The sequence below is a fragment of the Lathamus discolor genome, chromosome 14 (assembly GCF_037157495.1).
Source record: "Lathamus discolor isolate bLatDis1 chromosome 14, bLatDis1.hap1, whole genome shotgun sequence".
NCBI classification, from domain to species: Eukaryota; Metazoa; Chordata; class Aves; order Psittaciformes; family Psittacidae; genus Lathamus; species Lathamus discolor.
Window position 1 is genome coordinate 11,963,916 of NC_088897.1, and position 14,181 is coordinate 11,978,096.

At 46.2% G+C, this 14,181-nt stretch overlaps 1 protein-coding gene across 1 annotated transcript in view; it reads left to right on the plus strand.

Moving 5' to 3' along the window:
• KSR1 (kinase suppressor of ras 1) overlaps nucleotides 1-14,181 on the plus strand; it is a 52,616-nt gene that overhangs the window by 19,308 nt on the left and 19,127 nt on the right. Inside the window, exon 2 of the mRNA XM_065694293.1 lies at nucleotides 9,477-9,617. Within this exon, the coding sequence (XP_065550365.1) occupies nucleotides 9,477-9,617 (141 nt within the window). The remainder of the gene's footprint in view (nucleotides 1-9,476; nucleotides 9,618-14,181) is intronic.

Below are 14,181 nucleotides of genomic sequence, written 5' to 3' on the forward strand. Positions count from 1 at the left end.
CAAAACCAAAGAAAAACCATCCCAAACCCCAGCTCCTGCTCTGACGAGGCTCAGGGACATATGTGCTGTGTGGAGCTTCTGTGGAAAGTCCCAGAAGTAATGGATATTGTATCTGGCTTGAGGATCCTCAGCTTGGAGCTTGTCTTTGTGCATGTGTGTGATCATTTTTCAAGTGTTGATTAAAATCTGTCCTGGCTGCTCTATGATGCCAAATAGTTACTGCAAGGCTGTCTGTTGTATGGCCAATTGTTGCTTATCAGTCTCCTGTGTATTCTTCCCCATACAACTGTTACCAGGTCAGCAGCTGTATTTTCCTTCACTTTCTAAATGGGCACAACAATGTCTGGATGAAAGTCTCAGAGTCACAAACTGAAACTGTCCTTTTCTGGGTGGGCATCTGAGTTCAGGTGTCTCCATTCTAAATACCATTTCTGTGCTTGAACTAATGACTGAAACCCCATGTGGCTGCTCTGGGCAAATGGTAACCAGCAAGACAGATTTTTGGAAGGACAGAATGTGAGCAGTGAGCCATGGCAGCTTTCTCAGGCAGTGTCTGTGAAAGGAGAAATGTGACCCCAGCCCTCGCCAAAATAGCTCCATTCTTTCTAGTGGAAAGCTAATAATTTGGAGCATTTCAGAGAATAAGGTTTCTTAGCTGAGATTTCCCAGGGTGCAGAGACATAACGTCTTCAGCTCTGAGACCTGCAACCTGCTCCTGCACAGGCTTAAACTTTTCTGCCTAAAATTCTCTTTCTGTCTGACTTTCTCTTCCCCAAAGCAGCAGGTTGGGGAAGCGTGCGTCGGCGTGAGGAGGGGAAGCTGGAACTCTTGAAGTGCGCCGGTAATCGAGTCAAAGAAGCAGAGGATTGGATTTTGTTGTGTTTTGTTTCTTTCCCTTGGTCTAATAATAAGTCCAAGTCCTGTCAAGAACAAGCTGCTAATCCACCTCATTCCCCAGCCAGTACCTGAGGGAATGGAAATGTGTTTTATTGAGGCTACACAAATAGAAATGTGGAAGACTGAAGGGAGATGGTTGGGAGGGTAGGGGAAAAGAAAAACCCTTTTGGGATTAGGGACAGCATCCTGGGGAGTAAACTGCTTCATTAAAGGAGCTCAGTTCCTTCAGAGTACTGCTACACATGCGATGTCCTGCCCCATGGTCCCTTGCTGTCTCTGCCGGTACTCAGTACCTTGCAGGATGAAGCTTGCAATGGGGAGGAAAGGGAAGTGCAAGAATGTGCTGGGGACCCAGAATTAGTCATTCCCTTCCTGACCTTGCTGAAGGAAATGTCTGGCTTTACATTTTTTGCTGTAAACTCTTGATTCTGTATTTGTGCTGTAAGTTCACACATGCACAGGCTGTTGGGTTCTTTGCCTCCCCCTCCAGACAACCAAATGTACTTGAGAGTTGTTTTACAGATGTGTGAGATCAGTGAACTCATAAAAATGATGGAGGATATGCTTTCTAAAGGCACTTTAAGTTTTAAATCTTACAGAGATATCTGTGCGTTGTAACACAGACCTGATGCCCAAAACATGACCTGCTGCTTCCTCCCCAGATTATGAACCTTTCATAATCTTTCTCCCTATCACTTGCTGCTTTCTGGCTGCAGTCACTGTAAATGGGAACGGAATGTGGGGTAGTTTTCTTTATGTGAGGAGAGATAAAATGAATTTGCCAAGACACTAAATAACTATAGTTCTAGAGAGAAGCATAGTATTAGTGTTATCTCTGGGCTGCATTCAACTCCCTACAGCTTTATGCGCTAACACAGCTAAATTGGACAAGTACTTGTTCACCTGCCATCCTTTGAGAAGCCTGGGCTGCATTAGCATCAGAGCACCTTCTAAACTCCTCCCTCTTCCCCAGCTGGGTGAAGCAGGGTTAGAGCACTGTGTATGCTCTAATGAACCAGCAACTGAGCCTTGAAGACTGTAAGATGTGGAACCATCAAAGCATGTAAGCTCCTAACTCGCTATTGAAGTCTGTAGGGGCTCTGCAGTGGTTTGCTTGGGAGTGTGCAAGGCACGGGAAGGAGAGGAAGGATCTGAGCTGAGGTTTCCCCAACTGTCCAGGAGGATTTACACAGGGCTGATCTTTGCTTGCTGCATGGAGATAGCAGGCTTTGCGCTCCTGAGCCTCTCCGGATTTTTTCAGTGCTGTTACAATGCGGGTCAGTGTCTCAGCCAACACAGAATCCCTGGAAGGGATCTCAGGAGATCCTTTTTGCTGTCTTGCCAAAGGCATGAGCCGCTCTGCCTAGTGCATTTCTGACAGATGCTTGTTAACTTATTGTTAAAGACCTTGGTTGAGGGCCAAGACTGTGTTGAACTAGGCTTTGTGAAGCCTCAGCTGCTGAGGACCAGGTTCCGGACTGATGGTGATTCTCTTCCAGATGGTCACTGGGTTTGTCTGAGCTGTTTTTGATCTGGCTGCATGTGAACAGATACAGGATCTGGGGACCCTGTGGAAGGGATTGAATAATGAGAACAGGAGGTGTGCTGTGCCCGGTCAGAAGTATTCTTCATAGCAGAGTAAACCCGTAAGTCTGTTAAATGGCACAGGCACTAATGTAGTGAGTGGATGGGAAACCTTAACAGGTCTGTAGACCAGTCTGGAGTGATGATATCCTTCAGTATACACGCTTTGTGCAAGGGGAAGAATTAGTCTTCCTGTGCTCCATATGGAAATGCAGTTAAGCCTAATGAAGCATGGCTGAGCTAAGGAAGCTAGATGGGTGCTGGAAAGAAGTCTGAGCTGAGAGGAGGTTGAGCTGCAGATCTGATGTGGCAGCAGCAGGGTTGTGCTCAGCAAATGGTAAGTTCTCAGTCCTGCAGGGCCTCTCAGTCATTCCGTTGCACTTGCATGTCCTGAGGTTAAAAAGGAAGGGGGAGGGCTTTCCTTTTTAGTGTTCAGTGGGTGTGAAATCTTTGATATTTAAGCAAAGGACTGTTCCTCTAGCTGCATTAGGCTTGGGTGCCTCTCTAGGATGAAATCCTTGAAGAGAATCGTTTTCAGGCACAGGGAACCACTTGCTTGTGCAGTTTCATCCTCCCACTCATGCTCTTCACTGGGGAGGCCTCAGCTGAGTGTTTACAGCTCTCAGTTGCTGGGATTGTGCAAAGGAAAGAAGGGGAAAGAAAAGCAGTGGTATGTGGCCTCCAAGTGACCCAGAAATGATGTCGTCTGCATCATCTGACAAAGCAGAAATAACATACTGTAGTGTTTGGGCAGTGGCTATTGTGTCAGCCTTAGGCATGACTGAAGGTTCAAAGGAAAATCCATCCATCTGGTATTCCAGCTCTCCCTATCCCTCTACCTCTCTGTGCTTTTATAAACTAATTTCTCTTAAGGCTTTTCCCACCTCCTTCTGCAGACCTTCTCTGTGTGCTTTTCTGCTTGTGCTGAGCACTGTTTTGCAGCGTTTGTTTAGCAATGCATTGAGAAACTATTTCCTTTTCTTCTATAAGCAAAACCAAAAGTCCTCAGGCCAGCCCAGGCATGCGGGTTCTGCACAAGCGCTCGGCCATTCCTGTGCAGAAGCTGCTGCAAGTGAGACTGGTGGCACTGGAACTCCCTGAGCCAGCCTCTTGGTGATGTGAGTGACCCGGTGATGTGATGCTCCCTGCCCTGGCAGCCTGCAGATGGGACCAGGGAGTTCTGGTGCCACTCGGAGTGCCTGTTCCCAGCCTGTCATTGTGCTGATTTCCTCTGTGCTTCAGCAGCTCTGGTGCATGATCTGCCATGATCTGGTGGTTAGATCAGAGCACTGAGAGTTCACTCTTTTGTGACCTGTTTTTAGAGCTGCTCCTTCACTTTGTGCAAATTATTTTCAATCCTTCTTCCTCTTTCTTACTTTTAATAAGGTGCTGCCACATGGGGTCTTGTGAGTATGTTAATGGTCATAGGTTGCTTTGGGCATTCAAAGCAGTGGCTCAGCTCTACAAACTGTCTGCTTCTAAGGGAGCTGTGCCAGTGGTCCAGCATAGCGGTAACCTACATACCTGGTGCCTTTGATTGACCTGTATCTTCAGTGGGGACAGGAAACAGAGCCAAGGAAGCGAGTGCTCTGGCCGCTGTTTCAGCAGAGCAGAGCTGGAAGCCAAGCTTCACACTCTGGAGTCCTGCTGAAGGAATCAGCTGGGTCCAAGGAAGAGAACGTGAATTCCACACACTGCAAGTCAGTGTCTGACAATGTGAGCTCCTCTTCTCGGGTATCATCTCAAATAAACAAGTGAATCTGCTACCTGATAGTTCTTTGTAATGTTTTATCTGCTGGCATGGCCTTACTCATATGGGGCTGATGAAGATGTGTTAAAGTACAATCCTTTAGTGGATTCAGTTCTCCTGGTTTTGAGGGCAAAGCCACGTGGATGAGCCATTGAGTGGCCTCATTCTTTTAGGCTACAAATAATTCCTTGAAATGTCCTTTTTTTTATTCTGAGTTGTGCATTTTCCTCCTGTACAGCTTTTGTGCTTGCCTTGAACAGAGCTGTTTGAATTCCATACTGAATTCAACGTAGCTTTAAAGTTTGTGGGATTATAAGGCTCTCCAGCTGAATCCTGCATCATCTGAGTGTTCCCAATGAAAGCACAGATGGGAATGATGGGTTTCTGTGTTGAACGAAATGTTCTGTGAACAGGTTTGGATGTGTTTGCACTGCTAAACAAGCATATGCCATGTTAAAAGGGTACAGACCCACTCTCCCTGTCTCACCATGCAGATTTGGTTTTAAACCACTCAAAATCAGGCATTAGTTTAGTTCGCCCTATACTGGAAAGGGAACAGTCCATGCTGTTATAAGGTATTTTTATACCTACACACAGAGCAACTTAGCTCTCTGAACAAAGAGGAGAAATGACACTTTCTGAGTCTTGGGTTGCCGCTTGGTGATGCTGTGATCAGATGATGATAACAGCTCGGATAGCCAGGGGGCATTCACATGAATCAGCTGCTGGAAGCTTAAGTTCACAAAAGGAGCAGTTCAGTGTTGGGTTGTGTGGTGCAGGAGCTGCAGAGATGTTTGATTCTGGACACACCTGGTATCACTGCGCTTCAGCCCTAAATGCAGAGAGTCCTGACCAGCACTTCTGCTGCTTTGGTGTTTGCTACTTTCCATAGATTAAGTATTCCCACCCTGTTGCTGTGGTATCCAGGTGACTTATTAGCTCTGTTATGATCATCTTTTCCAAACCCAAGGAAGAAGGTCTGAAATGAAACACTGGTTCTTCCCTTCACATGGATCAATTCAGCTGTACCTTTCTGCCTTTTTAACTCCGCTGACTTTGACAAAGGTGTCTTGAAGCACACCCGCACCGCTGCTGGGCTCCTGGTGCTGCTGAGATCTTTATCATGTTCTCACATGGTTGCTGAGCATGACTAGAGACAAATTTGGCAAGTCAGATTCTGACCTTTTTATGTTCTCTTCAGTGCTCAGGTTACTCAAGGCTTTTTTCTTGCCTGGCTTAGGGTTTCTCTATATAACGACAGTGGGGAAAAATAGATAAGAGTCAGCTAAAGGTGTGAAGTGAATCCACTTTCACTGGATGCCTTACAGTGACTCATCTTCCTTTCCCCAGTGTCCCATGCAGACACGCTCTGAGTTCAGAAGTTTTGTCTCTGGTTCAGGATGCAGAAGGGCAGAACCTCCCAATGCAGGTAGTGCCATGTCCTGCACCCACAGCAGCTTTGGGGATTGCACCCTTGCCCTCTGGGCCTGCTCCTGGCAGGAGGTTAATAGAGGAGTTCCTTCCTGATTAATTCCTGTCCAGAGGAAGATAGATGATTTGCGTTTCTCTTGGCCACATGTAAGAGCTGGGTCATGCATTGATCTGATCCTTTTAAAGCTTCAGCTGCCAGCTTGTTAAATTGCAGGGCAGTGAGTGGCTGTAGGCTGGGGAGCACTGGTGTGAGCTCATATTTATTGTCTTTTCAAGTGCGTTCAGACTCCATGAGATTTCATCTCCTGGGACAGGAGAAATATGATCTGCTTTTGAACAAGTGCTTGATTTGTTGATTAAATGACAATTGTTTGGTTTAGGTATTGTGAAACCCCCTCTTCTAAACATTGCATATGTTTCAAGTCATGGAGAAAAGCTGTAGGCATCAGTGAGCAGAGCCTTTTGTGAAAGTGTGAAAACATGGCATTTGGTGGTGAAATGTGTGACTGAAACAAAGTTGGGCTCAAACTCTTGATGTTCCGAAGAAATCTGGGCTTGCACGTTGATAAGGGAGAAACCCTCTGGCTGCCCACAAGATGCCTAATGTATAATTCCCATTCTGTGCCTCGGTTTCCTTTTTTTGTGAACTGAAAAGAATTCTTCTTTCTGCATTTATAGGGTATTCCAAGATATGTGGATTGAAAGCATGTGAAAAGCTAGGCAAGACTTCAGAAAAATGCACTCTTCTATCCTCCGTTTCTTCCTCCCAGGTTATTTGGATGAGTTGCATTGATTCAGACCGATTGGGTTTGGGCCAAGTGCAAAAGCTGCAGCAGGTTTAATGTGCTTCCCCTTCAATGCCTGCTGGAATAAGATGCCACTTTTCTAAACGTGAATAAACCACAATTGACAAGAAGCTTGTGTTGACCCCCGAACGTGTGAAACAATTTCTCTGGTTAGGGACCACCACTGTTAACATTCTCTGACAGAGTCAGGATGTGATTTTGATCAATGAACCAGAGGTCAGTAATTTTTGGGCTCCAGCTGGAGTACTGAATTCTTCCAACTTGTATCTCCTTGCTTGGCAAGGGCTCCTGAATTCTGCACCCTAGTGCCAGTGGTTTCACAGATGCCATTGCTTTCTTGTGCCCGTGCCTGCAGAAGTGAACTGAAGAACTTGGGTGTGTTTGGCTTTTGTTCATCACCATTTAAACTCCCAGCCATTGGCTTAAGGTCCTGGAAATGGGCAAACTTTTCTCTCAAGAGATCTGCTGTTTAGTTTGTATAAATAAATAAAAAAGTACAAGCTTGGCAGCTTTTTCCTAAACATCTTGGGCCTGATTCTCACACAGGCTGTGAAGGGACATTCATTTTAGGAGTGCAGTAGGAGGAGATCAGCATGCTCCCAGGAGCAGACCTCGCAGCATGTGCAGTTCTTGGAGCAAACAAGAACGGGGTGTCCTGGCCATCAGCTACAGCAGAGTGAGAGGAGGAGGGCTCTGCTGGAGCACACCCTGCGAGCAGCCACGTACTCCAGCTGCTCCATATCCTGTCGCTGCTCTTGTTCTTTCCCATCTCTGTGGGTTTGAGGCAGTTGGAGTATCGCTGCTTCTGTTGTGGGGTTTGCCATTTGTGATGAGTAGGATGTGCCGTTTGGCAGGCAGGCAGTGAGTAGCTTACTATTGGCTTTATCGCGCTGTCTAGGTTGTGGTTGGAGACCTGCATGTTGTTTGTGGCTTTTTATGTGCGTCACTGAACCCAGAATTTTTATTATATTCTCAGAAAAGGGTTTTGCAAGAGCTCAGCCATTAAAGTTGAACCCTGTAGTTTAGTTAAAGTCTGGGCAGGAAATAACAAAATTAAACTCATCCTAGGGGAGAAGCGTGGTGCGAGGAGGGTGGGAGAGAATTCACATACACTATTTATAGACAACAAATTTGGACTTGAAGAGTAAATGTGAAGGAGTTACCATGGGAAAACGGGACTTGGAGATCCGAGATCCTCAGGCTTGTGCTGTCAGCCTGCCTTCCCCTTCTGTTATGTCCCAACGACGATGAGAAGTTTGACACTGAAATCTGTGCTGCACAGAGAGCCTTCCAGCAGTATCCTTCTAGGAGATTATGCTACGGATAGGACTTGTCAAGTGAAAATACTTGAACCCATGTTTTCTTGAGCAGTACAGAAGGAGTTGAGGATGACACGTGCTCCAGGGAGCTGGTGCAGTAGGAGCCTGAGAGCCACGGGCAGAGTGGGGAGGAGGAGGCACGCTAGTTACTGTGCTTATGGTTAGCCAGCAGGTCATTGACAGATCTGGGAGTGGAGTCCAGCTCCCTGCAGCCCAGGCCCATTCTCTTACCCATTAAATGTGATGCTCTGGGGTTACATTTGAATAGGTGAGGAGAACTTCAGTGAGGAATGCAAGAATAGTGGCTGTATCTCAGGAATATCCTTCCTCAAAGCAGCGTGCTGTCCTTATGATACTGCATATGTGTATATGGGGCATACAGTTTTGTATGATCTCTTTTACTTAATTTGTGATTTTCCACTTATAAATAGATGCTAAGTGCTTCTTGCTTTCAGCTGTGGGTTTTGGAACAGATTCCCACACCTCTTCTTGCCACAGTCAGTGCTTTCAGTTCCCTGCTTTGTACTGGGTCATGTGCTACTTTTAAGGCATTTGCATAAAATTAGAGTTACATATAACTAAGCATGGAGCTCTAGCATTAGAGAGTATCCTGATATCTCCTCCTTCTTTCAGGAATATGGATCTTGCCTGATGGGAGGTCCTACACTAAAGTAACAGATCACAATCAGACTGAGGAGCCGAGACGTGACTTTTACACACAGACCTGTCAGGCCCTTTACTGGCTGTACCAGTTTCAGAACCACTCTGCAATCTTGCTTCTTTCCCAAAGTGCTTAGCAGCCCTGAGGTATGCCCAGGAATGGGGATGAGGTGACCTGGGGAAAGAGGCAGTAACATACCACAGTGCCCTGGGAATCCTACATACCGCGGCTGACAAACGTGCAGCTGACTTGTTTGCCTTTGGCTGGATTCTGTGGTTGCAGTTTGTATATCAAAGTGCATATCATCACTGAATGGCCTCCAGAAAAAGAGGAGGCTTAGGTGATTTCTGTCTTCCTTCTTTCCATGACATATCTATTGCACAGCTGGGAAGCTGACTTCTGGCATACTGGGGGCTATTGACTAGTCCTCAAACTTCCTGCAACCTCTTCCTTCTGCCTCTTGAGAGGGGACCTTCCGCCTCTATTTATACCAGTTCTTCATTGCTCCTATTGCTTCTGTTCCCAATCTGTATTCCTGGTTAACCTCACTTCCAGCCCGGGGGTTGCCAAGATCCCCTGTTCTTTAGGAGGAAGAGAAATGCGCTCCCCTCACTTCTCCTGCCAGGGCAGAGAAAGGAAGTGCTGTCATCCCCTTTTTACAAAAACAGGTACTAGGACTGAGAACCATCAAGTGGGGTTTCCAAGGTAGTTTCTTTTAGGTCTTAAGCTCCAAAGCCATGTTAGGAAGTTACAGTTAAAAGGTTCCTCTGGGTGGTCAGAGTGTAAGTGCAAAAGGATAGCTGAGCCTTCTAGGATATGGCACTTGCATTTCTGTATTCACGACATGAAGAGTTTGAATCACTTTTGTATGAACCCATTTGTTAATAAATCTGAAACTACAAACTACAAATAGGCACTGCTGTCTGAATTCACAAGTGGGCAGAAACAAACTCCCAAACCGGCATCCCCTCCTGCTAGGTACCATACACACAACACATTCTAACTGCATCCTCTCTGCATCCCAACAGGTGAAGCTGATTGACTACATCCACAGACAGCGGCAGTGTAAGCTGAGTGTGCCCCTCAATGACAGGACAGCAGAGCTCAACAGCTACCCCAGATTCCACGACTGGTTAGACATTGTCAACGTGAGGAAAGAAGTTGTTCAGGTAAGGGGAAAACAACCCTCTGCACAAACCCTTCCTGCCCTTTCAAGACATTCCAGCTGCATGCTGGGTTTATGGTAGTTTCCTGAACTTACTTCCAGGCAAGGTGGGAATGTGGGGGAAAGGAAGCTTCCTCTCTCATGGAAGCAGTGGTCACCCAACGGGAATGCTGTAACATTCCCTTCCCTTTGCCCTCCTCCCAGAGTTAGGAGGGATCTTCTCATATCACTGAAGCAACACCTCAGCTGTATTGCTCAGTATGAGCCTAAGGTCCTCACCAGGACCTTTCCTCCTGTCGCCTGCTGGTCTGAGGATGATGCCATAACTTCATCACTTGCTGCTTCTTAAATAATAATAATCTTGTACCATACTATACTCTGCATTCAGTATTAGCCAAAAAAGGACCAAGACTTAGAGGTTTGTGCACTGACATGTCCGACAAATGGGCAAAAATGATGAGTTGTTACAGCCTATTTATTTCTAAAAGTATACATGCCATGATTATAAATTAGAAAGATCCCAAAATAAACCTCTAAACACAGACCAGCAAAGGGCACTAGAGTTTACAAGTTTGTTGCAGAATGATGGTTTTAAACTGTATAGCCTCACACAGCACTCAGACTGCAACATTACTGCAACCTAGTAATGGTCAGGGGAATTTTGATCTGGGTTTTGGCTGGGTGGGAGTCTGTGCTCAGAAACAAATGAGGCCTTTTCATTTTATACACACATGCAAGTAAAGTCTCTACCAAAGAGCATTGCATCAGTGTAAAAGAATGGAATGAATAACCCTCCCGTGGTGGCCAGCATCAGCTGTTCATGCTCACAGACCATGGCTCCTTCTGATCTTTACAATTCAATTCTTAACATGCAAATCACTGAAAGCCTCTTTACGGCACAGAATAATCTGACACTTGTGCTGGAATTGGGAATGATGAGATCAGCCCAAGGCCCAGCTCCTGTCTCTGACACTTCTGGGTTTTTTGGAAGGGAGCCTGCTATCCTGTGGTGTTTAGAGGGTTACGGGGAACTCCAGGACTGCAGGGCTCTGACATCAGATTGATCCCTTGGACCTGGACTGGGCATGGCTGCCCTGGGGACACATCACTTCAGTGTAACATTTATGGCAATGTAAGTAGAGCTCAGCCCACTGATGGCTAAACCAAGCAGAAGAGGCTTTTTCCATTCTTTCCCCATTTTTGAATCTGCAGGCCAGACCAGAGTGTTCCCACTCCCTTTCCTTTGATCCTTACACAAGCAAAAATTTTCTTTGACTTCAGCAGGGATCTGCCTGAGTGAAAAATTCCATAGCTTTTCATGGAAGTTTTTCCAGCTTGGACCTGGTGTAACTAAGCCGACTCTGGTGTAACTAAGCTGACTCTGATGAAACAGGATGAGTTCAGGACCGAGCTGCTCCTTTTAGTACTGTTCATTTTGCATGTGCTGCTGTATGTTACCCTCCAGCCCAGCCAGGTTTTGGGTAGCACGAAAGATGCAGCTCTGGCAGTGAGGGAACAGCACATCTGCTTGTTGCTGTGGCCAAGCTGCCAGGCTCCCAACTATTGTGGGTTTCTAAGGTTACTGCAATTGCCTGAGCCTAAAAGAATGTCTTTGTAGCTCTTTTTTAAATCCTTTGTGATGCTGCAGAACACAGGGGGGAAGGGAAGAGGTGAAGAGAAAGGGGGGAGGGAGGAGGGGGAGAGGTGGACAGTTCAAATCTGCCACATCCTGTTAATTCAGGGAGCAAAGAGGGTTGAGGCTGCCCTTCCCAGTGTGTGACATTAAAAAGGGTGACAAATTGACTTTTGATCTGTGCAGGAAGAGAATATTTTCCAGCTGTTTATTATTTTATTCATGCTCACTTGCTACCCCCTCCCAGGCAATGACCAGTGTAATGAGTGGTATTCCTTCTGCTCTCTGGGACAGAAACATCAGAGGTGTAACAAAGCAGTTAAATTAATCTGTTACTCCAAATGTATGGTTCTGCACCTATTTCATGTAGCTGCAGAGAGCTCCTGTAGCCTGTTTATGAGGTAGACAGGAGACCTGCAACACCCATGGGTCATTCCATGGTTTTTGAGTAGACATGCTGGAACGGGCTGTAACTGGGGAAATAGCTGGGCTATAAACTAATGGCTTTATTCTTACAGTGATTGTTTTATCCTGTTAATTCACTGCTTAGGAAACAGTGCAGCCAGTGTTGGTGTTTGTGGCAGGGACAGCACAGTGCAGGGGAGAGGTTCGCCTGGGAGGAGTTGGCTTTCAGAACTGTTACAGGTATCGTGGGATCATTCCTGCTGTTGCTCAGATTTCACACAGTGTGAACTGCACCTCAGCTGAATGCTTTCGATGGAAACCACTGACAGAAGGAGCTTTAATAGGTTAGTTATTAAGAAACATATAATGGTTTCCCTTAGCTTTATGCACACTGCCTGTGACATGACTGGGGAGAGAGGGGGATAGGGAGCCCTTAAAGAGATGACTGAGCAGGTCAGACAATAAAAAACAGGGACACCCACGTTCCATACCTGGTTCTATGGCTGGTGAACAGGATACACTGGGGAACGACTTTTCATCTCTAAGGTATAGTTGTGCCTAATAGGAAAATATTAGGCATACAGCCCTCTCTTTTTGAGACTTTTGGGCTCTGAAACTAGTTGGAGAAGTTGCCTGGTACCTGTTGGGTCTCAGAGCATGGCTGCAGCAGAGCCCTTGCCTGGCCACCTCTGAGATCTGAACAGAAAAGCAGGTAGGATGCAGGAGGTGCTCTCCTGGGCCCACTGCCTGTCAGGGACAGCGGGGAGAAAGGCCTGAGTTCATGGGGTTTTGCCTTTTTAAATGGCTCTGAATCCCTTTGCTTTTCTAGTGTTGCTGGGGAGAGTATTTCAAGATTGTGCTAATCTGTGACATAACACCTTTGAAAACCAGCCTAATTGCAAGCAGTCTTTTAGCTCACTTAGAGAAACAATGCTCTTTTTCTCTCTTTCTCCCCCTCCCCTCTCTGCCCCCAGTCCTCTCCCAAATAAAGCTGCCACGCAGGGAAGCACAGAAGCTCCCAGGCTCTCCTGTCAGAAATAGAGCACCGGCTCTAATTTAGAATATCTGCTGACTCCTCTAGTCCAGAGTGGGGACTATTTTTGCTCAGTGATTCGCTCTAGACATTGTGAAGCTTGAAAGCTCTTGCTGTTATAATTGCTGTCGTCTTGTCGGGCTCCTTTCTTTCTCTGAAAACCTATATTTAAAACAAGAATAATGACTGCTTGTAAAATCCTTTAGTTCTGCGAGAGATTAGAGTAATAACAATGCACTGTTTGTGGCGTTGGGCAACAGCTAAAGCTCCGGTGAAGGTGGATAACAGTGAGCCAGTCATGCTGCGCAGGGTGAAAGGGCTGCTCTGTGTGGACCTAGCAGACTTGGAGGTAGGTGGTGAATACAAGCTTCAATCTAACCTCTTAAAGCTCCTTCAGGTGATGCTGTTTGCTCTCTGGGAACACACAGCTCTGAGGGGTGTGGAAACGTTGAACCCCCACCCCAACCTGTGCTATTTCTGTTTCTTTGTTATTGTTCCTCTCATCAGTTGCCAGACAGATTTTTATCATAGAAATGGTGGCTGGTGTGAAGCAGGCTCTGCTGTGGAGCTTGGCTAAGGCTGTTCTGGAGCTGCCTTCCTAAGTATTTTTCTAGGAAATGCTCTTGGTTTTGGCTGTGAGTCCTAGACATTGATTAGTGCTGTGTGCATGTGCTTTACTACTGAGAATGATGCATAAATGATTAAATACAGTGGACTGAAACTGGGAAAAGAGATACTTGAACTAAGAACTAGAAAAGACAGGGCAAGGAACCGACAAACCATAGACAGAAGATACATTTAAGCTATGTAGTTGTCTCCAGTGAGTAAAAGTTGCTCTGAAAAGGGACCTAGAATAATATACTTGTCTGGATTGTCCTGCTCCCATTAAGAGCTAGAGTCAAGAATTGAGATGGGGAGGGAGGGAAGGAGGATGTGAACAGAGTGCTGCCCCTACTCTTAGGCTGCTGGAAGAAGCCTCTTGCAGAGGTACTCTGTTCTGGGCTTGGAGCATGGCTACCAAAACAGAGAGATTAAACATCTCTGTTGGCTTATTTTGTTCAGCACAGAAAAAGTCCTCTCTGCCTTTACTGTTGTTCTTCCCAGAAACTTAACTATTCTATTTGTTCCCACATACAACTTGTCACCATCTTAAAACATGGCATGAGAACATAGTCATCTCCTTATCATCTTCTGAAACATGCCTGAACCAGCCCTGCTCCCCATGTAGCAGGGGTTCCAGTCAATCAAGTTTGGAAAGCTGTTTTTAGAGTAGATAACTGGCATGCACAGGGAGGGGCAGATCCTGCCTCAGGGCTTGCTGGCTCTAAGCAGAACTGTGCCACCAGGGAGACTGCTGGGGCAGATGGAACAGTGCTGGGTTATGGCTTTTCCACTCGGGGAATATGTTTGACTCCTAATGTATATGTTTATTTGTAATACCTCCTGTTTGCTTGGGAGACTTGTCTTGTTCCCCATTTAGTGTTTATGCCAAAGACA